Raw genomic sequence first — 25,159 nt, 5'->3', positions numbered from 1 at the left:
GAAACTAGACGGTGCTGTCATGTAGGAAACAATACTACCAATCAAAAAACAAAAGCAGGTATCTTTACTATTTAAAAAAAAATAATCCTAACATATTTTTCTGCAATAAATTTTCACAACTTTAAGGGTAAAATGTGAGGTTCTGCAAACCAATATTAGTGAAGAGCAAACAGTCCTGAAGCATCTTGGGAGGTCTGCTGAAAGCTACACTGTGACATGTCAAATGACCATATAATTAGTCACTCTAATAACCTTTTAGACTTGACAAATACAGTAATAGCTACATTGTCATATACATATTCCTTAAAATGAATGGAAAACATAAGCCAAGAAACAAAACTGTTTGCCAGAAACAAGTTTATAACTTGAATCATAACAAAGCGTACCTGGCTTGAGCAAACAACTGTACTGGTTTTCACCAGGATAGAGTTAAATTTCTTCACAGTAGCTTGTATGGGGATATGTTTTGGGTTTGTGATGAAAACAGCATTGATAACACAGGGATGTTTTAGTTATTTAGTTAGAACAGTGCTTGCACAGCATCAAGGCCTTTGCTTCTCACGCTGCCCCACCAGCAAGCAGGCTCGGGGTGCACAAGCAGGCTGGTAGAGGACACAGCTGACCCCAGCCAACCAAAGGGATATCCCATGTCATAAGACCTCGTGCTCAGCAATAAAAGCAAGGGAAGAAGTTTGCCAGCACTGGCATTTCTCAGGAACTGGCTGGGCATTGCTCAGCTGGGGGTGAGCAAGTGGGGTATTTTGTATCACTTGTTTTTCTTGTTTTCTTTTTTTTTTTTTTCCTTTTTTCATTTAAACTTACTAAACTCTCTTTATCTCAAACCATGAGTTTTCTCACTTTTACCCTACCAGTTCTCACCCCCAGCCCACTGAAGGGGGAGTGAGCTAGCGGCTGCTTGGGCTGTAGCTGCCTACCGTCATTAAACCACAACAACCCTTTTTGGCACCCAACGTGGGGCTCAAAGGGTTCAAGATAACGACAGATTTGACCAGAGTGCATTAGAGGGAGCATCAGAAGAGGCAGCCTGTTCTGCAGCAGAGCAGCCACAAGAACAGGAGGGGGAAGAGACAGAAATCATAAACAAGCTTTTGCACTTTTACCCTTCTGATTCTCTTCCCCATCCCACTGCAGAGGAGCGAGTGAGAGGCTGTGTGGGGCTTACCTGCCTACCAGGGCTAAACCACAGTATTAACTTTCATTTTCACACTGAAATTAACTGTAATTACGGTTTTAACCTGCAAATCAGTATTTTTCATGAGGGCAGACAAGTATCAACTGCTTTGATAACACAACATGGAAAAATTTAATTGAACAACTTCCCTCACAACATCAGTCAATGAAACCATAAAAGAGGAGCGTGACTTACATCACTGATAAAGAAGTGAGAGTCACATTATTCCTGCAACTGGAAAATTCACATACGGACGCTTTGGTTTAATGCTCTCTCTGAAAGCACATACAGAATCAGGGTGGAGAGGAGGGAGTTGTGTGGCACAGTACAAATAAAGCGTACAGAGAAAAAGAACCCATTGATAATGTTCCACCAATCCAAAATACATTTTCAACGTATTCTCTGCAGCACTGGGAACCTTCTGCCAGCCTTTTTCCCATCCTTTACACAAAATCCCAACTACTGAGGGCTCTGTGGAATCCAAGAGAATGGAGAAGGTGCTACAAAGCTGTCACCATTCACTGCTTGTAGAGTGAATAGCTAGGAAAAATTCTTGCACAGTAATGTTCGTAGACATCATGAGAGTGAGAATAACTGGGGCGAAGGGATGAAGCCGGAAAAAGCCTTAACACTCAAACTGCAGTTAGAGCAGGAAGTGTAGAAGGAAGAACATGAATGGCAGAGAAATGGCTAATTGTGTATCATAGTACTGCAAAGTGAGAAACGAAATAAGGAGGCAAAAAGCTAGTATTTACTTATAAGCCTATGTTTTAACAAGCTGAATCAATTATTTAAAATATACCACAATAATATATTATGGTACATGCTACTTTCAAAAGTTATCTTGCTTTTGTCTGTAAATGGTGAGTCCTGGTTCCTTTAAGTTTGCACACAGAGAGGTGTAGTACACCTTTGCACTTGCTACAAAGCAAGGCCAGCTTCTTCATAGAACTCTCAAACCAGAGAGATAAATGAGTGTGCTTTAAAAAGAAAAATATACTTGCTCTTCCTTCCACAAAAATTCTCACCAGGTAAAGATGTTAACATAAGCACAGTCAACAACAAATAGAAAGACTAATGAAAGGACAGGATCATTTTTGTCAGGGGTATAGAAATGTTCTTTATCAGTGAGGAATTAATTTTGCAGCCAGAACTCCCCAGCTTGCAGCCAATGAAATCTACCTTTTAAGTATCAGTTCTGCTTGTAGAAGAACTGCCACATTTTAGGCTTTTATTTTTGCTTTATTGTTTTTGCATTTTCACAGAAGCTGAAGAAGAACCTGGAAAAGCCAAAAAGCTGTTATATGCAAACATACTTAACTTGAAAAAAACAAAAATTATAGTATGGTGCAGAAAAACACAGAGAAAGCTTCCTGTTTGACTATGATGATCAACAGAGTTTTCACATTAAAAACTGATTTCTGAAGTTAAAAGTAAAAATCATCATGACCAGTACACAGACACTGCTTTTTTAGAAGCAAATACAGTTAGAGAGACCTCTGAGAGCTGCACAAAGAATGTCATTGGAGGAAAAAACCGAAGTATTTAGCATTAAAGATCTGAAGTATAAAAATGTTGTAAGATTATTTTTGTTAGTACTGTCAACTTCAAGCTAAGTTTTCCCACCTAAAAAACACTGTTTGACTTGTGTTTTGTTTATGTAAAACAACTACCCGGAGCCTGTGAAACACTTAACTCTGCAATTTTTTATGACAACCAAAGAATTGAAGCTATGAGTGCAGTATATCCCTGCACCCAGGATGCCACAGAGTTATACTGTATACACTTGTAATTCACCAAACAATGTAAGAATTTTCATTCTGGGTCTATTTTGCTGAACCATAAGGGGAGTTCTAAAACTGGTGAAAATAAACCATTAGTGAAGAGCAAACAGATCCTGCTCAAACCTGCTAAATACTTTATCTTCACTGGTTCAGCATAGCGCCGACTCAACTAGAGCAGATTTAAACATGAGCTTAGATGATTCTGCTTTGAAGAGCACTTCTTAAAATATTAAATACATATACTGACTATAGCTAAAATCCTCTCTGTGTCAAGTCATGAGAAGAGCTGTGCATACACTGGGTCACCCCAGCACGGAAAGCTGATGAGCAGGCAGAGAGGAACCATGGTGCTCCGCAACAACTATCCTGACATAGATGTCCAGCTGAAAATGGTTATTGTGTAGTGCATCTGTCTTAAGAGTTTATGCAGTCAAAAATCCTTCAATTTTAATGTTTAAGGAAAAAAAATCCCCAAGAAAACTAAGCACCAAAAGTCAAAGTTTTAGGCAAGCTAAGCTACTTGGTAAATGATTTTTCTGGAAAGAAAATATGGATTGCACTTGTGTATAGCCAGTGCACCTTAGAGACTTATCTTGGTATTAAATGCCATAGAGTAGCTCAAATCCCAAGTACATGAAATTAAATCTCAAGTTAAAGGCTGCTGCATGTTTGATGCATGCTATACATTTATTCAGTATGATTCATCCTCTGCATCCATCATAGGCATACCCAGGGTCGCACACTTTTCTGTGCCCTATCCTCAGCAGTTGCCTTCCCATCCCTCAAGATGCAGAGACTGCATCTCTCGGGCCTTCCACAGCACAGAGAGAGCCAGGACCACTACAGGAGTCAGAAGTAACTTGAGTTGTTGCCTTTTTCCATCCTACAAGGAGCAACTGCTGTCAACACGTTATAGACTCTGTTGTACAGCGGGAACAGTCCAGTTCTCCATTTGGTCTGTGACAGGCACAAGGAGATACAAGATTGGCTGGGCTGTCTTCTATTATCTCAAGCAGGCGGAGGGGAGAGGAAGTGGCCAGGCAGCCTGCAAGTGGATCACTCTGTCATATATGACTATATTACATAACATACTAGGTAGGGGTTATAAATGGCTGATTGAAATACCTTTCGCCACTTGGAATTTCCCTGGTTTTGTGCTTTTGGGCCACAAAATAAGTTGTCTGTGTACAATGGCAAAATGCATCATATGCTGCTTACTAGCATATAAAATCTAGCAATGTATAAATTAGAAAGTGATCATGGTTTAAGAGTACAGAAAATATAAATAATTGAGGTCAAGCATGCACGTGAAGGTTGTTATGAAGAACTTAAGAGTGAATTGCATAAAAGACGCATTTGTACCAATTGAATATCATCAAATATATTTTAGATAAAATATGCCATTCATACATCAGGTGAATGGAAACAGTTCACTATAAGAATAATGAAGGTGCTTACTACAGCTTAGAACCAACTGTAACTGCATTTCTCAGGTTGTGTCTTTTTTAACATATAATATCCCATTCCTTTGTCACTCATCTCACTAATCAGTTCCAAAATGAAGTCTGATAGTCTGCAATTCACTATAATAATCTATTATCATACAACAATTCAGAAAAAAATGTAGCATTATCTCTTCCCATAGCAAGAGTTATGGTCATCAAATTATAAATACTGCAGGCTACAGCTAATAGCCAACCGACTAATAGTAATAATAATAACTAAAAAAACCCCTGCTAAGTGGAATTGCTTGCACCATTTTTTGGCATGTCTCCTCTTAGCAAATTTTCAGGATATGCATTCTGATGTCTAAACTCGGATAGAACGCTACCATAACAAGGACTTCTAAGGCTACTTAAGAGACTATTAAATATTTAATTAATACATGATTCTTTCTGTTAGAACAAATTTTAATATAACTACATTCAAAAGTGGAAAAAATAAAAACAAGGCATAACTAAATCTAACAGCAACACGAATTAAAGTACATGCAGACTAATTACAGCATTACAAACTAATTACTAATGCTCCATAGCAAGTTTCCCTCACTTAAATTTAGTCTTAAAGGAAATCAACTATGTAGTCTAAATAGGAGGCCAGCATACATGTCCATCGTTTTAGTAAAAAAAAAAATAAAATTAATAACTAGACTGAACAATAAAATTGATAGCAGATCACTGAGGTGGATTCTCACAGTGTATGTTTAAACACAGAGCAAAACGAACAAAACAAGAACCTTACCAAAATCACAGAAGTTTTTATATCGTATTTCCTCTGCTCTCGTAAAGGAACTTATTTATAGCTGTTGAAAAGTCGTGTCTGACAACCACAGATGTATCAGACAGAAGGAAATTCAAAGGTCTCAAGCTCTGCAGAGCTAAACAGAGTTTGATGATCTGGGATCAAACCTTTCCTGTGGAGGAAGGAAATTGTCCTGTGCACACTTCTGGATGATTTCTATAAAATACTGCACTTCTTGGACACACAGTCAGTTTTCCCCAACTGATGCTTAGAATGCATCAGCTGTAAATTGCTTCCACACAATCTACCACCTGACTGTATGTGTGAGATGTGTTCATTTGGTCACTCATACGAGGAAAGACATGGATACAGTATTATTGCGTGTGGGCTTCAGGAATAGACAGTCAGCTTTGTGATAGCTCTTGGAGCTGAAGAACAGTTAAATGTCACTGAAAATGCAAGTTTTCATGCATAAAATAGCATCTTTTTTTTTTTCCACTCTGGAAAGTGGGCGGTCCTAAAGAGAATGACAGTAACAATCCCTCCACCCTCAAAAAGAGGAAAGCACTATATAAAGGATTGTAAGGTGTTTCTGTGCCATACCTATGTGACCAAAGGACTGTTACAATCACTGTTCCACGCCATCTCATTCTTTTTATTTCTCTAATGGAGCTGCATCCTGACCTAATTTCAAAGTCTTTTTTGCACAGACAGCATCATCTTGTCTGAACTTCAAATGCCTAGCCGCTTTTTGACACTGTAAAAGAAAAGTGTACATTCTGAAAACCTACTTATGTCAGAGAGATACTGTTCTTAACCGTACTTTCCAGATTCAAATATCATCCTTTTCATCGCAGCATTGGAGATAAAAAGGACATCAGACAGAAAAATTTCTTCTCTGCAAAGGAAGGTGCCTGCAGCTTGCATAGGTAAGCTTACAACTACTACTTTGCTTCACCTGACAAAATTTGAGCATTGACACAAAAATGATCATTAGACTTCTAAATGACTGAATTCAACAAACACTTTGTGAATTTAATTCATTGTAATAACAAAATTTAATATATTTTGGTTCAACAATCCATATGGGACTTAGTGTGCACTAAAATGCAACAGCTATAAAAGTTAGTTTAATTCGCAAGTTGTCAAACATGGCCTACAGCATAATTTTAAAATATTACTTTTATCACTTTTTGCTACCTAATCAATGTGGTGTCTGGGCTTTTTAGTATAGCTACACAGATTTTTCTTTGATATCTGAGTTCATTTGCTTACAGCTGTTTCAAAAAAATTATTATCAGTCTGTAAGTTTGAAATATGTCAATTTTTTTCAATATGATTTTAGAATCATAGAATCATTTTATATGGAACAAAAGCTAGTTGGGATACACTTCACTAAAATAGTATCTATACAATAAGAAAATCTCTCTTCACTACATGTTAGTAAGCTGAAATGCCACTTTTTATATGCAGTCATTGTATAGAGCTTTGATTTCATATTTGAAGTCTGGAAATTGAGAAAAGATTGAAAACTGAACTTGGAAAAAATACATATATTGCAGTTTTCAACAACCATTTTGTATGTTTAAAAATACAGACTGAATTGTTTATGCAAAATGTACATCTCAGATTAGAACTCTGAACAAAATAACATTAGATAGACTTCAGCACAAAATACATGCATCTAGCCAGATTCCTGCATCATGCACAGTTTAATTTGTACTTAAATGGAGGTATAGGATAGTCCTCTGCATTTCTGCAACTAAAGTAATACTTCACACTTATTTTGCTTATTTATCTTAAAATAGTGTAGAAGTGGTTTCCAAAGTAGGTTACAGATGTTCCAGAAGATTGAGAAATTAACCAAGACCACACAAGTTATTCTCAGACCCTAGCTTGAACCTTTCTGTTTCCTCATTTATTTTATTAGATTCTATGCACGTAAAATCTTTGGGGTTTAACATCAGCCAACTTTTCTTCACAAAATCTCAGTGGAAGAGACCATCTGAACAGTAACCACATGAAAACTCAAGATGATAACCCCAGAGGACAAACAGCAGCTACTAACACTGAAAAGTAGGGGAGAAAAAGAAAGTTAAAATAAGAGCAAAAGATAAAAGAGATGTCAGATGCATAGTACAGAAGAATAATTCTTTTCATTGTGTTTCAGCTCTGACCATTCATTCAAGAAATACCGGCATAAATGAGAAATTCAACATGTCTTCTTCAGCCATCTTTAGCTACTACTGTAGCTCTACCAGTCATCTACTCTTTCCTGTTTCCTGCTGGAAGTTTTGGAAATATTCTTGCTGCCTGGATATTTTCAAGGCATGCACCCACAAAAAGAACACAATACATTTACCTGGTAAACCTTGTTACTGCAAATTTACTTGTATGTAGCACTATGCCCTTTCTGGCTGCCTATTTTGCAAGAGGGTACCACTGGACTTATGACTCTGTAGCATGTAGCATAGCAAATCACCTTGGGACTCTCATTATGCACGTCAGTATGTATGTTACAATTATAATTTTATGTTCAACTGCTCTAACTCAGTATGCAACACTGAAGAAAAATAGTGACGCACAATACTCTCAAGTAGTTAATGAAAACTTTTACAGATGTGTACTTGAAAAGTTTCGTCAGCCAAAATTTGCTAAATATTTGTGCATCATCATATGGCTTACTGTGTTCTGCATAACGGTAACAGCTATAACATACAACGTCCAGGCAAGGGCTAGGGAAGAATTTCACAGATGCTACAGCACCAGGGTAGAAGCTGGTGAATTTACCGCAATGATTGCAGCTTCTCTTGCCACTGCATGTTTTTTTCTATCTTATATGACGGTGGTGTTGTCATACTATTCTCTTACCAGACATTTGAGTAAAATACAAAAAAATACCTGTATTGGAGAAAAACACCTGATTTACAGAACAGTGAAAAGAAACATTCTTGTCATCCAGATGATATTAACTGTCTGCTTTCTTCCATATCATGTTTTTAGGCCAATTTTTTATGTACTGCTTATAAATAATGACTGCCCAAGGTTAAACTATCTAGTGGAAATTAAAAACTTCCTTACTTGTCTTGCTGCTGCTAAGAGCAGTTTAGATCCAGTTATAACCCTTCTGCTAGATAAAACATTTAAGAAAAGTCTGTGTGGCCTGTTTACAAAATCCACACCAGAACACCACAAACGTAAAGCTGGTATTTTCACTGAAGAGACTCCCGAAATGTGAAGGAATATGGGAAGATTTTAGTAGAATATAAGTAACAATAAACTCATTTTACCTACCTATACCCAGACTTTGATAAGAAATGGTAAATTTTAAAATAAAATGATAACATATTACATGTTTTTTTTTTCAAATGATCTTGCTTGCTACATCAACATTAACCATAATAAATCCAACGTGTATATCCAAATGAATTCAAGTGATTGATACATTGAATCCATGCAATGCAAAAGACACTTTATGTTTGACCTATGGACAGCGTTTTCTACCTAAATAATCAAGGAGAAGGCAGAAACTAGGCTGAAGTTGAGGACCCAGTTCTCTTTTATTATCAATAAACGAGTCCCAGGTTTTGGACATGGGTTTCCTTTATAAAAAAGGCTGAGCAAAGCACAGACATTTTCTCTGGAATGGCTGAACCATGTATCAAAGGCTTAAGGAAGCAGGCACAGAGAGCTATAAAACACATTCAAGATTAACATATATTTTTTCTTCATGAGAATTTGGGTAGAAGGAAGATGCAAGTGGAAATGTTACCTGTGATAACAGAAATTAGTGATTGCTTCTTTCACAGGATTCCCATGTGTTGTTTAGTATATGATTTATGGAAAAACCTTAAGTGAGCAACTTCAGGGTCTAATTCTACAAAGCACTGTAGGAAAGCTGCTCTACGAACACAGTCCTTGAGCATAGGAATCTGGTTTGTGTGGGTGGGTGTTCGACTGTGCAACACAACCAATGGCCAACTACCTACAACGGGACTGAATCGAGCAGTTTAAGTTCTCCAGATGGCACAGTGCTGCTTAGATGACTGGTTTTAGATCGGTAGCTCTAAGTCTGGGTAAGCAAAGCTGTTTACTACCAATGTGTTCTTATAATTTTCACAGGTCTGAACTGAGAACCCACTACTTCTGTCCTTCCATAAATACATTTTATAGGGAATGCAGTTGTTAGGATATCTCAGCAGAGTACCTGATGTTTTTCTGTAGATGTTTTTCTTAATGTAGAGCTTCTGATGGTAGCATAGGCTTAAGTCATTCTTTTTCCACTATTCTGATCACAACCACCTGTTCCCCAGTGTTGCATTTATCAAAAAGGCAAGAAAACAGATGAAACTTAGGGAACTACTAATCAAATATAACTTTGTGATAGACTCTTAGCAAGATCCCATTCCACCATTTTGACATAGTACCAAAAAAATGATATATACTTTTTTCCTATGTAGTCTGTTCAAGATGATATCTCCTTTAAATTTTTGAATTGCATCGAAGTTTTTCTCATTTTAAATAGTGGAAAAGCTTTTGTGCATTACAGGCAATTTGAGAAACTACAAACTGAGTAATACATTGGCCTAGCATTTGACAGAAGAGTTAATGGAGGAAAAATCCCTCAAAACAGAAAGGCATGAGGAAGAGACAGAGAAATACTTCAGCAAAACATAGATCGTGCTAAACTTCTTGCACCGCTTAGGCATCCTGGTGCCAACTCAGAAGTTAGCATGTGACTTGTGAATTGTGTAATAACAAATAAAATAACTCATTTCCATAGCAGGGAACACAAAATCCTAAGGCAAATAAGCACAGCACATGGTTTGCAAAGCAGTTTAAAAGACTGCAAGTGTCTGTCTACTTTCTGGTCAACCCGTTCAAATGTGCTGCATGGGTGGCCAGCTCACCTATCAGAAGATAAATGTTTTCTGACTGGCTGGGCAAATGACCGGAATATATAAACTTCCTGATCAGAAAGCATGCAGATGTTGAGCTTTAAGTGGGCCAAGAAGCATAAATATACTTCTCAGCAAAACTGTTTCTGAACACCCAGCTGCCAGCTAACAGTACACTAGGAAAAGGGCAGGACAAAACAAGAAATGGGGACTCTGAGATAGGAAGCATATGTACAGGAGTGGACATAAATGGGGGGGAGAAAAGTGCCACCTGAAGAAACACTGAGGAAAAAATACTGAAAGCTTTATTCTTGGAGCCTCTTAACTTCTGCACTGAATGAGGAAGTGCTCCTCAGAAAAACATGGCCAGATAGGACACCTTAATTCTACCTCTGCTATTGATTTTGCAGCCTTAATAACCTTTTAACAATTTAATATGTAACAAAATCCTCACAAAACAGTTGCTACTGGATTTCAAGGATCTAATAACTTCTAGAAAATACATAAAAAGCACCTTATTACTGACTGTCCCCAGAAAGCACAAAACATGTTCTATGCCAAAGTGAAAAGAGCAGAAGGAAAGCAACATGTCACAGACTTCTTGTTTTGGATATTCAAAGACTGGAAAGAGAAGATGGTCTTAAAAACCAGCTTCTATTCTGGTTATTTTTTATATAGTTGAATATACACTTACATAAACATACACAAACATATATGTACAAGCCTTACTCATTTTCTAGATATACCTAAAAGCAGAAGTATGAGTCTTTAACTCTACTGGCAAAATCTGAAGTGCCTAACTACAAGTAGTTTAGGCAATGAAAGACAGAAGTGGTAACTGAATGTGCTCTCAGAATTTATATGGTTAATTGAGTTCTGTATAGTGCATAAATCAACATGCAAATCTATCCACAGATCAAGTCTCATGTCACCTGGACCAACTGAGATTTGTATATGACACACAACACAGTGCATAATGCTTGGTCCTTAGTTTTTACTTCCAGTCACAGAAATATTGAACTGAATATTAACAGCAGAGAAGGTAGAATCCGTGTATTTTTGCTTTAGCAGTTTTACCTATTTAGATGATCACATGTTAGAAACAAGCATTCATACCTACTGATATAAACCCATAATAAAAATTTTGCATGTCTACATCTAGCCAACAAGCTTGCCCTGACTACAGCTGCACAACAATCATTTTACTTATCACAGAAACATATACAAGCACTCAAAGTATATGGAAAACATAGAACAATGCTGGAGTATTTGGAGTGAACAAAGGATAAAATCCCAGCAACTAAAGCTCTTGATGTGATTAAATTACTCTTATATCAGTTACATTAAAAGGTATTTTTATGACAAGATTCCTGCAACTATATAAAATGCCACATAAGCATCACAATATAGGCTAACTGAAGATTGTAAAACCTGTTTTACTGTTAAAAAAACATTCCATTGAAGTTACTATAAAAATGAACAGGTGAAAAAACCTGCAATAAACACTCAAGAAATGCACTTTTTAGAGAACACTGCTCTGCTTCATAACTTATACAATGCTTACACAGTCTATTTCTTGAGCTGAATCACATTCTAGCACAAAAGTGTTCTACCAAGACCAATGTTAGTCTATCCTCTAACTAAAAGGTAACTCAGTGAAACTGTGAAGGCACGATAAAGCAACTTTTCCCACATGCTGAGAATACAACAACTCAAAATAATGAATGCTGACCAAATGTGACTGTGCTAAATGCACAATGCTGCTTTAGGTACTCTACACCACATCATCTGCCATAGGGATTGGAAATATTCAAGTTCACCTATTTAAAACAAAACCAACACTTTCAGCTTTTAAAATCATAATTATTAAAATAATTCAATAGCACAGAACTTAAGGAAGGTCAATGGTCAGTGGAAGCCTTCGCAGTTAAGAGTTGCAGAGGCATACTATTAATTTTTCTCTTTCTTGAAGAATGATTACAGCTACAGAGCACATTTTGGTTACTTGTTTTTAGTTCCATTAAATCTGCATTATTGCCTGTAATAAATGTGTTGTCATATACAACGGAACTATCTTCAGTTGTATTTATGTTAACAAATTGGGTTAAAGTGGTTTTTCTCTTGCCTTCTTATTCCTAAAGGTGAAGTAAGAGAAAAAACTGTTTTGCAGGACAGAATATAGTGAAGTGGAGATTTGGAAGAAAGAGATAAGCCATTTCTATCCTATTTCACAGAATCACAGAATCACAGAATGTTAGGGATTGGAAGGGACCTCGAAAGATCATCTAGTCCAATCCCCCTGCCGGAGCAGGATTACCTAGACCATATCACACAGGAACGCGGCCAGGCGGGTTTTGAATGTCTCCAGAGAAGGAGACTCCACAACCTCTCTGGGCAGCCTGTTCCAGTGTTCGGTCACCCTCACTGTAAAGAAGTTTTTCCTCATATTTATGTGGAACCTCCTGTGTTCCAGCTTGCACCCATTGCCCCTTGTCCTGTCAAGGGATGTCACTGAGAAGAGCCTGGCTCCATCCTCATGACACTTGCCCTTTCCATATTTATAAACATTAATGAGGTCACCCCTCAGTCTCCTCTTCTCCAAGCTAAAGAGACCCAGCTCCCTCAGCCTCTCCTCATAAGGGAGATGTTCCACCCCCTTAATCATCTTCGTGGCTCTGCGCTGGACTCTCTCTAGCAGTTCCCTGTCCTTCTTGAACTGAGGGGCCCAGAACTGGACACAATATTCCAGATGCGGCCTCACCAGGGCAGAGTAGAGGGGGAGGAGAACCTCTCTTGACCTGCTAACCACACCCCTTCTAATACACCCCAGGATGCCACTGGCCTTCTTGGCCACAAGGGCACACTGCTGGCTCATGGTCATCCTGCTGTCCACTAGGACCCCCAGGTCCCTTTCCCCTACGCTGCTCTCCAACAGGTCCGTCCCCAACTTGTACTCATACATGGGGTTGTTCTTGCCCAGATGCAGGACTCTACACTTGCCCTTGTTATATTTCATTAAATTTCTCCCCGCCCAACTCTCCAGCCTGTCCAGGTCTCTCTGAATGGCTGCGCAGCCTTCTGGTGTGTCAGCCACTCCTCCCAGTTTGGTGTCATCAGCGAACTTGCTGACAGTGCGCTCTATTCCCTCATCCAAGTCATTAATGAATATATAGAATAGTGCTGGTCCCAGTACCGACCCTTGAGGGACTCCGCTAGACACAGGCCTCCAACTGGACTCAGTCCCATTGACCACCACTCTCTGGCTTCTTTCCTTCAGCCAGTTCACAATCCACCTCACTACCCGATCATCCAGACCACACTTCCTCAGTTTAGCTGCGAGGATGCTGTGGGAGACAGTGTCAAACGCTTTACTGAAATCGAGATAGACCACATCCACAGCTTTACCATCATCTATCCACCGGGTTATGTCCTCATAAAAGGCTATCAAGTCTTTGTCTTTCTTTGTCTTGTTTTAAAGGTCCTCTCTCACTCATCATTTTTTAATGACTATATTAACAAAATATGTTCATTATTGTCTAATACTGACAGCTCAAGAGAAAGTAGCTGACTTCAGAGACAAATAGTAACCAAACTCTAGCAAGGGTTTTACGGAAAAAGACAAGCATCTCATTTCAGACCCACATTATTCCCATTTCCCTTTTTTTGTTCTCCTACTGAAAGATATTTCTGTATATGAACTACTGTGTAATAACATTCTATATGGGAAAAGACCCCATTTCAATGTTGCTACTTTTGGTAGCCATCTTCTGGGTATTTCTGACACAGCAGGGTTCTGAAAGAATAAAAGGAATGGCTGAGTCCTGTATCACTGTGTTGGCAGAATAGGAATAAATGCTGAGGTAAGGGAAAAAGTTCTTGACATTCACATTTCTGATGCATAGCTGTCTTGAGTTCTCCCCCTTCCTGCAATAGCATTTTCTACTTTCCTTATCATACAGTCTAATTTCCAAGCAGTGAATGAATGAAGGATCACATTAACTGAAGGTGAAGCAAAGGTGCAATTGTCACTGATTATAAAGCCTTTAAGCAATGTTGAAGGGGGTCAAATGATACACAAAGGCTCAGGAAATGTCTGGTCTCGCAGACAGTGAAGGAAATTAAGACAACTAGAGGCCATCTTGTGCACGTTTTGATTCTGTCATCAGAGGTGAATCTGGGGCATACGGGAGTTTATTATAGGCTGCAGTCACAGTGTTCCAGAAGCTTTGGTAGATCTTGTCACTTACAGCAGTCAGGTGAAGTTTCTGGCACTAGACTACAACAAACTGAAATATTCCTGTCTAACTCTTCCTAATCAGTCGAGAGCTAAGGGAGCCCAAAAGTGGCTAAAAGATACCTAATTCTTAAAGGGACTATAAGGTGCAAATTTTGCTGTGCACTGGATAATGATCAAACATTTTGCAGTTCAAAATCACATTCACAGAAAGCTTAAGAGGAAGAAATGTAGCACGACTGTATCAACCTTACAGATTTTTATTAATTCACTTTCACCCATTCAGCTAATTTGGAAACTGGTCATTTAGTCTACTTCCTTTCAAAACAATGTCTACAGTGACATCTAGAGCTGGGATATTGCAGTTAGCTTAATATGTTCTACACCCAAACCCTATAGTTATATTTCTGCACTGCTTTTGCCAAAATGAAACACTGTGTGTTGGTTTACACTACTTTAGACGGATACATTAAAAATTTGTACTCACTCATGTAATTGAACAGGTTTATTTCTAAGGATAGTATTTAATAAAAACAGTGATTTTAAAGTTTCCAGAGTCTGCAGCATTTTTTTACACTCAGTAAAATGGGCCTCCCTCAGAGGCCCTTGAAACTGAAATTTGTTTTCTTTCAAGAACATGGTCCAAGAAAACACGTGCAGCTTTCAGGAAGACAGAGCAACATAAAGATGATAATTCTGAATTCTCATGTGGTACCAAAAATGAACAACTAAAAGAATCTAGAACCTTCAAGACAGAACAAGATGAGACATTCTACCAGCAATTAAGAGGCCATCTTTAGAATCTGATGTAAGAAATTACTTTTAAAATACTAATACTTAAAAAAAGCCTATTATATGGAATAATCATATTGGTTTTAGAAGAAAGAGACATTTGGAAAGGTCTGCAATGCCTCTGTACGCAAGACCAAATGACTCCTTAAATGAAAATCATCAGTTCGGTATCTGTACTCTCCTCCCTCACAGGTCACCTGTAGGAGTCTGAAGCACAGCTCACCCTCTCTCAATCATCTTCTCTATTCACTAAAACCCAAGATTCACTTCTCAAACTGCACCAGAGCTTGTTGGAATTTTCATTAATTCCGATAGTGCTTGACTCACTTTGGATAAAAGCAAACTCTTAGAGCAAGTGGGAATAACTATCTTAGACAATGTCATTAACAAAGAATATATATATCCAAATTGAAGAGAGTCAAACCCACTTAGGTTAAAACTCCCAATTACTTACATTACAGTACTTTGGGATAAACTAGTTCCATAAATATTCATAGAAATAGTACAGAATTCACCAGATGAAAAAGAGTATGTACACACACTGTTCTTAAACACTGTATTTCTCCTCCCAAACTTGTTTCTAGTAGAGAAGTTTTCATAATAATATATGTTTAAGACTGCTTGCAAAAAGTAGATAATACTACCAGTATTGTAGCATTTAAGCACGTGCATCTCTCTGAAGTCTTAGTTTGGATGAAGACTGTCTTTATGCTGTCAAAATGATGCCAGTAATCTACCAGTTCCAGTTTAATTTATGCAACTAATTTATATACACATTTTCCTGACAAGAAAAAAAAAGCAAGCAGATTTCATATGAATATTCAAAAACTATAAATTAAACTGACTTTCAAAGTAAGTTGCAATCAAATGCACATGTAATCTGTGAATAAAGACCTCCTAAATGTTCTATATTGATGGAATTATAGGTGGTCTTTAATCTTACATGGCACAGTAAGAGTAAACACACACACTCAGCAAATGTAGCTTCCTTTTCTACAGCTTCTTCCTTCCTCTAAATTACAGAAATCAAAATTCAGTAGTCTGTATTATTGTGATGAAGAAAAAAAGAATTAAAAACCCTTACCTTCACATCCCTGTGAATTATATTATTATCATGACAGTAACGTAGAGCTTCCAATATCTGTCTCATGTAATGACTGAAAAAACAAAGACATCATACGTGACAAATCTGCAGGAAAAATTACTATACACATATAACAAACTACGTTTTAAGAGTCTAACTATATAAAACTAATCAACCAACTTAACCTTAAATACACAGAGTTCAGTAGAATGGAGTTTGTGTTTATAATAATGATGAATTAAGTCTAAAGTTTGAGGATTATTCTGATTGAAGCCAAGGAAAATTAGAAAAGAAAAATCTGCATTTTCCATTTTGTAAAGTTTCAAATGTTCAATAATTCTGCTTCATACGACAAAGAAGTCAGGACCCTCCAGGCTTTTTATAACAAAACACAGAAAGGAAAAAAGTGAGTATCAGTACCTGAGTAATCTAAAAAGGGATAGAACCAAGATCTTGGATTGCTTGATACAGATTGAAGACTAACTTCTTTCTCCCATGTCCAAAGAATCCCCTAACACATTACTGGCTATACTAGAAAGCCAAGAAAGCCAACAGCACCTGGTGCTGCATCAGGCAGAACATTACTGGTGGGCTAAGGGAAGCAATCCTTGTTCTCCAGGACAAGGTTCCAGCTGGTTTCACGGAAACATTTTTCCCTTGGAACACAATTACGTGCTGGATCAAGTTGCCCAGGGAGCCTGTGGAATCTCAGTCCTTGGAGTTTTTCTAGACCCCATCGGACAAAGCCATGAGCAACATGATCCAAATGCAATGTTGACCCTGCCTTGAGCAGGAGGTTGAAATAAGAGACCTCTTGATGTCTCTTCCAACCTGGCTTCTACGATGCTAAAAAAATCTACAGTGTCAAGAAAAGCAAAGAAAGAATCTCATCGGTTTTTAGCTCAACTATCACGCCACTAGGACATTGGGTTTTGTTGTCCTGCGATTATATAGACTCTTCGACTTCAGTTTACCTCGTAAGTGAAAAGTTCAAGTGACCATAAATAAAGTGATATATAGAAAAGAAAAGAAAAAAAAGACGACTCCATCTAGCAAGACCAATAAAACTCACACCTGTCAGGCAAGTCATCTAATGTCATTGCATGAGAGATCCATAAAAGGCAAAGACAGAGAATTAAGTATTGGATGTGAAATACTATTTATTCAGTAATCCCATCCAACTAGTAAATGACAAAATGCTCCAAAATTCTACTTTTATTATGGTAATTATTGTAAAAACATTCAGACCATGAAAACATCTTTTACCTATCAGATTGTACAATAATATATTCCATTCTTTTCCATTTATCCTGTGGGATTAATTAAAATTATAATACATACCTGGCTACAGCCTCGCTGTACACAAATCCAGCATCTGCTCTCTTCACAATTTCAAAACACAGATCTGCTCCATCCATACTGCAGGTAAAAAGAGGGAAAAATGCTTTAGATAGAAAACTACAATCAATTACATAAAAATGCTCCAAAAAATCTATTTACTCCACTTATATAAATCTTACATAAAATACTCTGGATACATGTACAATGCATTACTAACTAAACCAGCATTTAATAGGTAATCTAATAGAATATGGCTTGCCGCAGGTTAACCATTTCACGCCCCTCAGGTCATATAACTTCTCTCAAAACATTATCAAAACTAAACATTTCTTCTATTGCTTAAACTGCTCATTGAATAAGGTGTGCAAGACAGCAGCAAGTCGATGTCCTGTACAAGAAGGCTCTGCAAGTTAACAATTAATGCATGACACTACTACGTTGTGTTCTTAAAAGCATTACAAGTGCAAGTCTATAATAAAGATTGCAGTTATACAAAAATCTTATTCAAACTGAATCTTAAATGAAGACTTTAAAAATAGTCTACAAATGTAGTATAGTCTTTCCAGTTAGCATTCTCACAAGGATCGTGAAGGAGCCAAGAAGATATTTTACACCTCACAGCCTCACTGAAGGCACCTGAAAACAGTGACACCACACATACTATATCACTACCTCTGATGCTTGATACTTTGTTCCTTTTCTCCCTAATTGTCTGTAGTCTTTCTGAGAACTAAGTAAGTAACTTCCCACAATGAGTAGTATAACACTTTTAGATGCACATATATTAATAGTCCTTAGGATAAAATCAGACTACCATTTCTCTAAATCAAAGCAGCTTGGTGTGGCATAACCGCCCTCCTTTTCTTTCTCCTGTAAGTAATCTAAGGCAGATTTATATCTGAAAATGTTCATTGCTTGATGAGCAAGGAGAGTAACAAGAGTTAACAGGAACAATAAAAATCACATATTATAATTCATGCTTAACAAGGCACTTGCAAAAATATCGACTGTAACATGTCATTTTCAGCCTTCACACCTTTTTTTTTTCCTCTCCGCCAAAGACTCAAGAGGGAAAAGAAAAAGCAGAATTTGCAAGGTATCTAGAAAACCAACATTATCAGGACCATTTTGGTAAGCTATCCAGAGTGTCAGCATACAATCACTTTTGCTTTGTTACACACCTGCAACGCAAAACTTCTGCTTAGGGAGTCACAAACAATGTGCAGAAGCTTTAATTTGAAATAAATCCAAAATATATCTCCATGCAAGACACACTAGCATGTGGATAGAGCACTGACAACTATAATAGAGACTGGTGACCAAAACAAATGCACATTCACTTAAGTAGGTGAAAAAAAAATTCCTAGCCAGTTATTTCAGCACCTGGTACCATCTTCGGATTTAACAAGCCCCACAAATTGGAAACCATATTGTCAAACCATGACTCCTCATCACTACATCAATGTATTCCTCTGTAGGTTTTTCCCCAGTAGTTTTTCTGTCTTGCTCAATTTCGTACAGCTAGTTTGTATACATAGCTAAATATCACTCAGAGAATATACTGTCCTGCACTATACATAGGACTGTATAGCAGCAACGGGGTCAGGTTCAATGAGAACAGCATAAATCTGGAGTTAGCTAGCTCACTGGAAAAAACCCCTCATGACAATCTCCCCTTCAACGCTTCTTCCCAACAATTTAGTTTAGCTAGATCAGAAAAAAACTGAAAACCAAGCAACACCAAGCACTGCAGAACACACGAAGTGTATGATTAACTACCAAAAATTAGGAGGTGTCATTCTCATGAAGCAGAACCTTTTAGAAGACTAATTTCACTCTGACTTGTTATAAACTACAGCTGAATAAAGATCCAGAGGCACTCAAGATTTTTAGCAGTATCAATAGTTGCTGAGATACTGAGCCAAGAGTGTCATTCCTTGACAATAACTTTTCTATTAAACAAGGTGTTTATAATCAGAATGGTCTTTAACATGTATTTCTACCTCCCACTTACACATACTGGCATTTTTCATATAAATTTTGTAACAGTAAGTGTCAGTTTGATTTTTTTTGCAAATATTTTTCAATTAATTTAAATTATGTTGATATTAAAAATTGCTAGACTGTGAGCAGTAATGTTTGAAAGTTTTATTCCATTAAGATGAACTCTGATCTCAAAAGCAGAAATATGTGGCAGGTGTATTTTAATCTCTGACTTCAACTGACTACTTCTTCAAGGCAAAATCTTATTTTAAGAGTAGCTTTTTCTTCATGTATAAATAGAGCTTGTATCACCCCTATGATGATGAATTTTATCCGAAAAATCTTACGAGATTTTATCTAGCTGAGGCTGCAAAAGCAAGAGTCACCCTCAGTTATAAGAAAATCCAGAAAAATCAGTGCACTAACAGACAAAAAACTCAGCAATGTCACAACCATTTAAAAGATGACTTCGCAGAAACTGAAAGCCTTATGTGATGTAAGAGCATTAAAGTTTTGAGATACCAATGAAATGGAAGTTCAGGAAGTCTCAAGGTTTCTTAAGGACTCTCAGCATGAGGTATGTGAAAACCGTAAAAATAAAACAAATCTGGTAAGCTAAAATCCACTAAAATAAACACACAGAGATATATACATGTTGAAGACATAAGTGGAAGATGCAAAAGAAGTTGGTAAAATTACAACGCACTCATAATCTGACAGAGGATAAAAAGAAGGCGGAGTTACTGAATGCCGCCTTTGCCTCTGTCTATACTGCTGGAGGCTGTCCTGAGGAGCCCCGGATCCCTGAGGCCCCAGAAGAAGTCAGGATAGAGGAGGAATCTGCCTTGGTTGATGAGGGCTGGGTCAGGGACCAATTAAGCAATCTGGACGTCCATAAATCCATGGGCCCTGATGGGATGCACCCACGGGCGCTGAGGGAGCTGGCAGAAGTCATTGCTAGGCCACTCTCCATCATCTTTGCTAAGTCGTGGGCAACGGGAGAGGTGCCTGAGGACTGGAGGAAAGCAAATGTCACTCCAGTCTTCAAAAAGGGCAAGAAGGAGGACCCGGGGAACTATAGACCGGTCAGCCTCACCTCCATCCCCAGAAAGGTGATGGAACAACTTGTCCTTGGTGCTGTCTCTAGGCACATCAAGGATAGGGGGATCATTAGGGGCACTCAACATGGCTTCACTAAGGGGAAGTCATGCTTAACCAACATGATAGCCTTTTATGAGGACATAACCCGGTGGATAGATGACGGTAAAGCTGTGGATGTGGTCTATCTCGATTTCAGTAAAGCGTTTGACACGGTCTCCCACAGCATCCTCGCAGCTAAACTGAGGAAGTGTGGTCTGGATGATCGGGTAGTGAGGTGGATTGTGAACTGGCTGAAGGAAAGAAGCCAGAGAGTGGTGGTCAATGGGACTGAGTCCAGTCGGAGGCCTGCGTCTAGCGGAGTCCCTCAAGGGTCGGTACTGGGACCAGCACTATTCTATATATTCATTAATGACTTGGATGAGGGAATAGAGCGCACTGTCAGCAAGTTCGCTGATGACACAAAACTGGGAGGAGTGGCTGACACACCGGAAGGCTGCGCAGCCATTCAGAGGGACCTAGACAGGCTGGAGAGTTGGGCGGGGAGAAATTTAATGAAATATAACAAGGGCAAGTGTAGAGTCCTGCATCTGGGCAAGAACAACCCCATGTATGAGTACAAGTTGGGGACAGACCTGTTGGAGAGCAGCGTAGGGGAAAGGGACCTGGGGGTCCTAGTGGACAGCAGGATGACCATGAGCCAGCAGTGTGCCCTTGTGGCCAAGAAGGCCAATGGCATCCTGGGGTGTATTAGAAGGGGTGTGGTTAGTAGGTCAAGAGAGGTTCTCCTCCCCCTCTACTCTGCCCTGGTGAGGCCGCATCTGGAATATTGTGTCCAGTTCTGGGCCCCTCAGTTCAAGAAGGACAGGGAACTGCTAGAGAGAGTCCAGCGCAGAGCCACGAAGATGATTAAGGGGGTGGAACATCTCCCTTATGAGGAGAGGCTGAGGGAGCTGGGTCTCTTTAGCTTAGAGAAGAGGAGACTGAGGGGTGACCTCATTAATGTTTATAAATATGGAAAGGGCAAGTGTCATGAGGATGGAGCCAGGCTCTTCTCAGTGACATCCCTTGACAGGACAAGGGGCAATGGGTGCAAGCTGGAACACAGGAGGTTCCACATAAATATGAGGAAAAACTTCTTTACGGTGAGGGTGACCGAACACTGGAACAGGCTGCCCAGAGAGGTTGTGGAGTCTCCTTCTCTGGAGACGTTCAAGGCCCGCCTGGACACGTTCCTGTGTGATATGGTCTAGGTTATCCTGCTCCGGCAGGGGGATTGGACTAGATGATCTTTTGAGGTCCCTTCCAATCCCTAACATTCTGTGATTCTGTGATTCTGTGAGAGAATCCTCTGATGCCAGTAGAGGGCACCCACGGAAGCCACATGAACTGACTGGGACAGTTCATGGTGCTTACACTGAGAGTGCCAGCCAAAGCAACTCTGAACTGGGAGTTCACAGACACCACCACCACATCGGAATTGTTCTGGGTATCAGTACGAACTATGTACCCCAATCTCCCATTTTCTACTATTGATTTTTCTGTATTTTTAGCAGAACTGTGCCTGGATCTCAGCCCTTTGGGTAAATGTTTCTTTCCATAGCTCTGATCAGTGCTGTTGTGCACCTTGAAAATCATTCTACTATTCTACACAAAGCTGATAAGTTACAACCTGCCCAGAAAGTTTACTCCTGAGTCATATTCACTGCAGAAATCTGTTCTGAGGCTAAGAGTCACTCTGAAGAATAGACAGTATACTCCAGAAGAGATCTACATTTTAATACTGGGGTATGCATGTGAGTCGGGGCAATCCCATGCACAAATACATGGGGCAGAGCATGGATTGAGAGCAGCCCTGAGGAGAAGGTCTTGGGGGTGATGGTTGATGAGATGCTCAACATGAGCTGGCAATGTGCGCTTGCAGCCCAGAAAGCCAACTGTATCCTGGGCTGCATCAGAAGAAGCGTGGCCAGCAGGTCGAGGGAGGTGATTCTGCCCCTCTACTCTGCTCTCGTGAGACCCCACCTGGAGTACTGCGTCCAGCTCTGGGGTCCCCAACATAAGAAGGACATGGAGCTGTTGGAATGAGTCCAGAGGAGGGCCATGAAGATGATGAGAGGGCTGGAGCACTTCTCCTATGAAGACAGGCTGAGAGAGTTGGGGCTGTTCAGCCTGGAGAAGAGATGGCTCCGGGGAGACCTTCTAGCAGCCTTCCAGTACCCGAAGGGGGCCTACAGGAAAGCTGGAGAGGGGCTTTTTACAAGGGCACGGAGTGATAGGATGAGGGGGAATGGTTTTAAACTGAAAGAGGGTAGATTTAGATTAGATATTAAGAAGAAATTCTTTACTGTGAGGGTGGTGAGACACTGGAACAGGTTGCCTGGAGAAGTTGTGGATGCCCAATCCCTGGCAGTGTTTAAGGCCAGATTGGATGGGGCTTTGAGTAACCTGGTCTAGTGGAAGGTGTCCCTGCCTGTGGCAGGGGGGTTGGAACTAGATGATCTTTAAGGTCCCTTCCAACCCAAACCATTCTATCATTCTATGATAGCTTTGAATTTGCAGATGACCTAATAAGATGTGCCCTACAACTTAATTTATTGATGAAGAATCAAAAAAGTTTGAGAAGCACTGCTTTAGGGAATTGAATTATTACTTAAAAAAAAGAAGACAGACTTGACATACTGCTCGTAACCAAGTTTACTGAGTTTTGTACCATGTATGTTAAAGGTATGTGCACAATGGCATTTTTTCCTTCAGTTGGACAGTTTTTATATACTTGCCTTCTTCACTTACTACAAATAAACTGCCATAAATTAACTTTAAGAATACAGTATTTAAATTTTCTTGAAGCCCTATGTAGTAACCTCTGAAAATTAAGACCAAAGAGTACAGAAACTCTTATTTGCCATATATTGCCCATGCATCCAGGGCTTAGCTCATTCCAGGTAATTAAATGATGTTCCGAGTTTACCTGCTCAGCATCTATTCAGAGGCTTTTCAGTACTTTAGATTGAGACATTTTTATAACTTCGCTGGCAGCCAAGAGATGAAATTTCAGTGCTTTTCATAAAGTAACTCATTCCATTTAGTCACAAACAATGGTCAAACTTCACTAAGTAATACTTAACTCCTAAATCATGGTGTAGAAGATGATCTTAGGAGGAGTAAGTCATTCTAAATAGGTATATGTGGAAACAACTTTCTGATAGCGTTTTCATAGCAAAGGTCCAACCTGATTATTAAATAGCATGAAATAAGGTACATATGCATCCTTAAAAAGCACTGGTTTTGGTGGTAATATAAATGCAGTACTGTACCCAACCTGAAATCTTTCATCCATACTCCAATTTAATGTTAAAACCTCCATATGTCATCCAGGATCACAAGGCCATACAAAAATACTCATTTTATATCCATGCTGTGTGAATTAGTTCATGTTTATACAAACTCTTGAAAATACAAGTATATACATTAACATTTTATATTGACTTCTACCAGTTAATTTTGCTTAAAAGTGGGTCTTCTGAAGCTTTGCTAAAATAATGCAACTCAATAGCCTGTGATAATTAAAGTCATAATAAATGCTGAAATTTCAATGCATCAATGTCTCAGTGCTCTGAATTCTCAGTTGCTCTGCCAAATTTTGCTACTTATTATAAAAGAGCCAAAATTTCATCTAAGATAAAAATCCTTATTTCTAAGTCTGGCCTTGTCAACAGGAAACCCCCAAAGATTGCTCTTTAAGCATTAGAACTAACGAAGTCTGGTTTCCTATTAATTCCTGTCCATCAAATGAACGAAATCAACAAATATTAAGCAAACATAAGATGAAAAGCTGGTATCTCTTTCCTCAAACACAAGTTAGCTTTAAATTCTCTATTGCTTCCTTTGACTACTCAGTCTATAGTTCACAGGCTATGGGGGACAAAAAAGAAACAGCATACCCAGCCCAGATAATTGCCTAAACTTTGTGTCCACAAGTAACATGGCTATGATGTACTGAATATGCAGAACACATTGAAAAAAGAAAAAAATCCCCAATATAATCACAATGTAAACATGAGTTTTACCAAGTAAAAAAAATCTGTCCTTATGTCAAAGAGTTTGATATCAAAATATTTAATACTTGGTGGAATTTGGTTGCCTTAAGGCATTTAAAATTAGAGTTAGTCAACTCTAGGCTCCCTTTCAGTCCAGAGGAAAAAACAGCACGTACAGAGATGCCTCAGATTTAGAGTGTAATTTTTAAACATATGAAGTTAGGACAGACAGAACCTCTAATTTAATGACTTCTCTAAGTGTACTGTAAGCTTTTCAAAATGAATTTAAAAGTTTTTTCTTTCACTGGATATTTTGAAAGTCTGGCCCAAACTTTAAAGCTAGAAGCATCTGAAACTATGTTCTTTCAGTAATCATAGCAACCTGTTTCGATGTGAAAAATACAGCTTTAATTTCTTTTTATTTTACTTTTAAAGTTAACCTTTAAGACTTATTTTTACCCTAAATAATGCA

At 38.6% G+C, this 25,159-nt stretch overlaps 2 protein-coding genes across 3 annotated transcripts in view; one reads left to right on the top strand and one right to left on the bottom strand.

Moving 5' to 3' along the window:
* Nucleotides 1-25,159, bottom strand: part of CASK (calcium/calmodulin dependent serine protein kinase) — a 233,534-nt gene that overhangs the window by 108,069 nt on the left and 100,306 nt on the right. For both annotated transcript variants that reach the window (XM_068417554.1, XM_068417564.1), the window contains exons 4-5: nucleotides 17,567-17,644; nucleotides 16,226-16,298 (exon numbers count right to left, since the gene is read on the bottom strand). In XM_068417554.1, coding sequence (XP_068273655.1) covers nucleotides 16,226-16,298; nucleotides 17,567-17,644 — 151 coding nt within the window. The remainder of the gene's footprint in view (nucleotides 1-16,225; nucleotides 16,299-17,566; nucleotides 17,645-25,159) is intronic.
* GPR82 (G protein-coupled receptor 82) lies at nucleotides 7,421-8,455 on the top strand. Its single transcript, XM_068395562.1, has one exon. It carries the CDS (start codon nucleotides 7,421-7,423, stop codon nucleotides 8,453-8,455), a length of 1,035 nt encoding a protein of 344 aa, XP_068251663.1.

Source organism: Nyctibius grandis, chromosome 2 (assembly GCF_013368605.1).
Source record: "Nyctibius grandis isolate bNycGra1 chromosome 2, bNycGra1.pri, whole genome shotgun sequence".
NCBI classification, from domain to species: Eukaryota; Metazoa; Chordata; class Aves; order Nyctibiiformes; family Nyctibiidae; genus Nyctibius; species Nyctibius grandis.
The sequence above is the reverse complement of the archived record's forward strand: the minus strand, read 5'-3'. Positions and strand labels throughout refer to the sequence as shown.

What these genes read in the sequence shown, in the direction of transcription:
- GPR82 (XM_068395562.1), top strand. Translation starts at nt 7,421, where the DNA reads ATGAGAAATTCAACATGTCTTCTTCAGCCATCTTTAGCTACTACTGTA.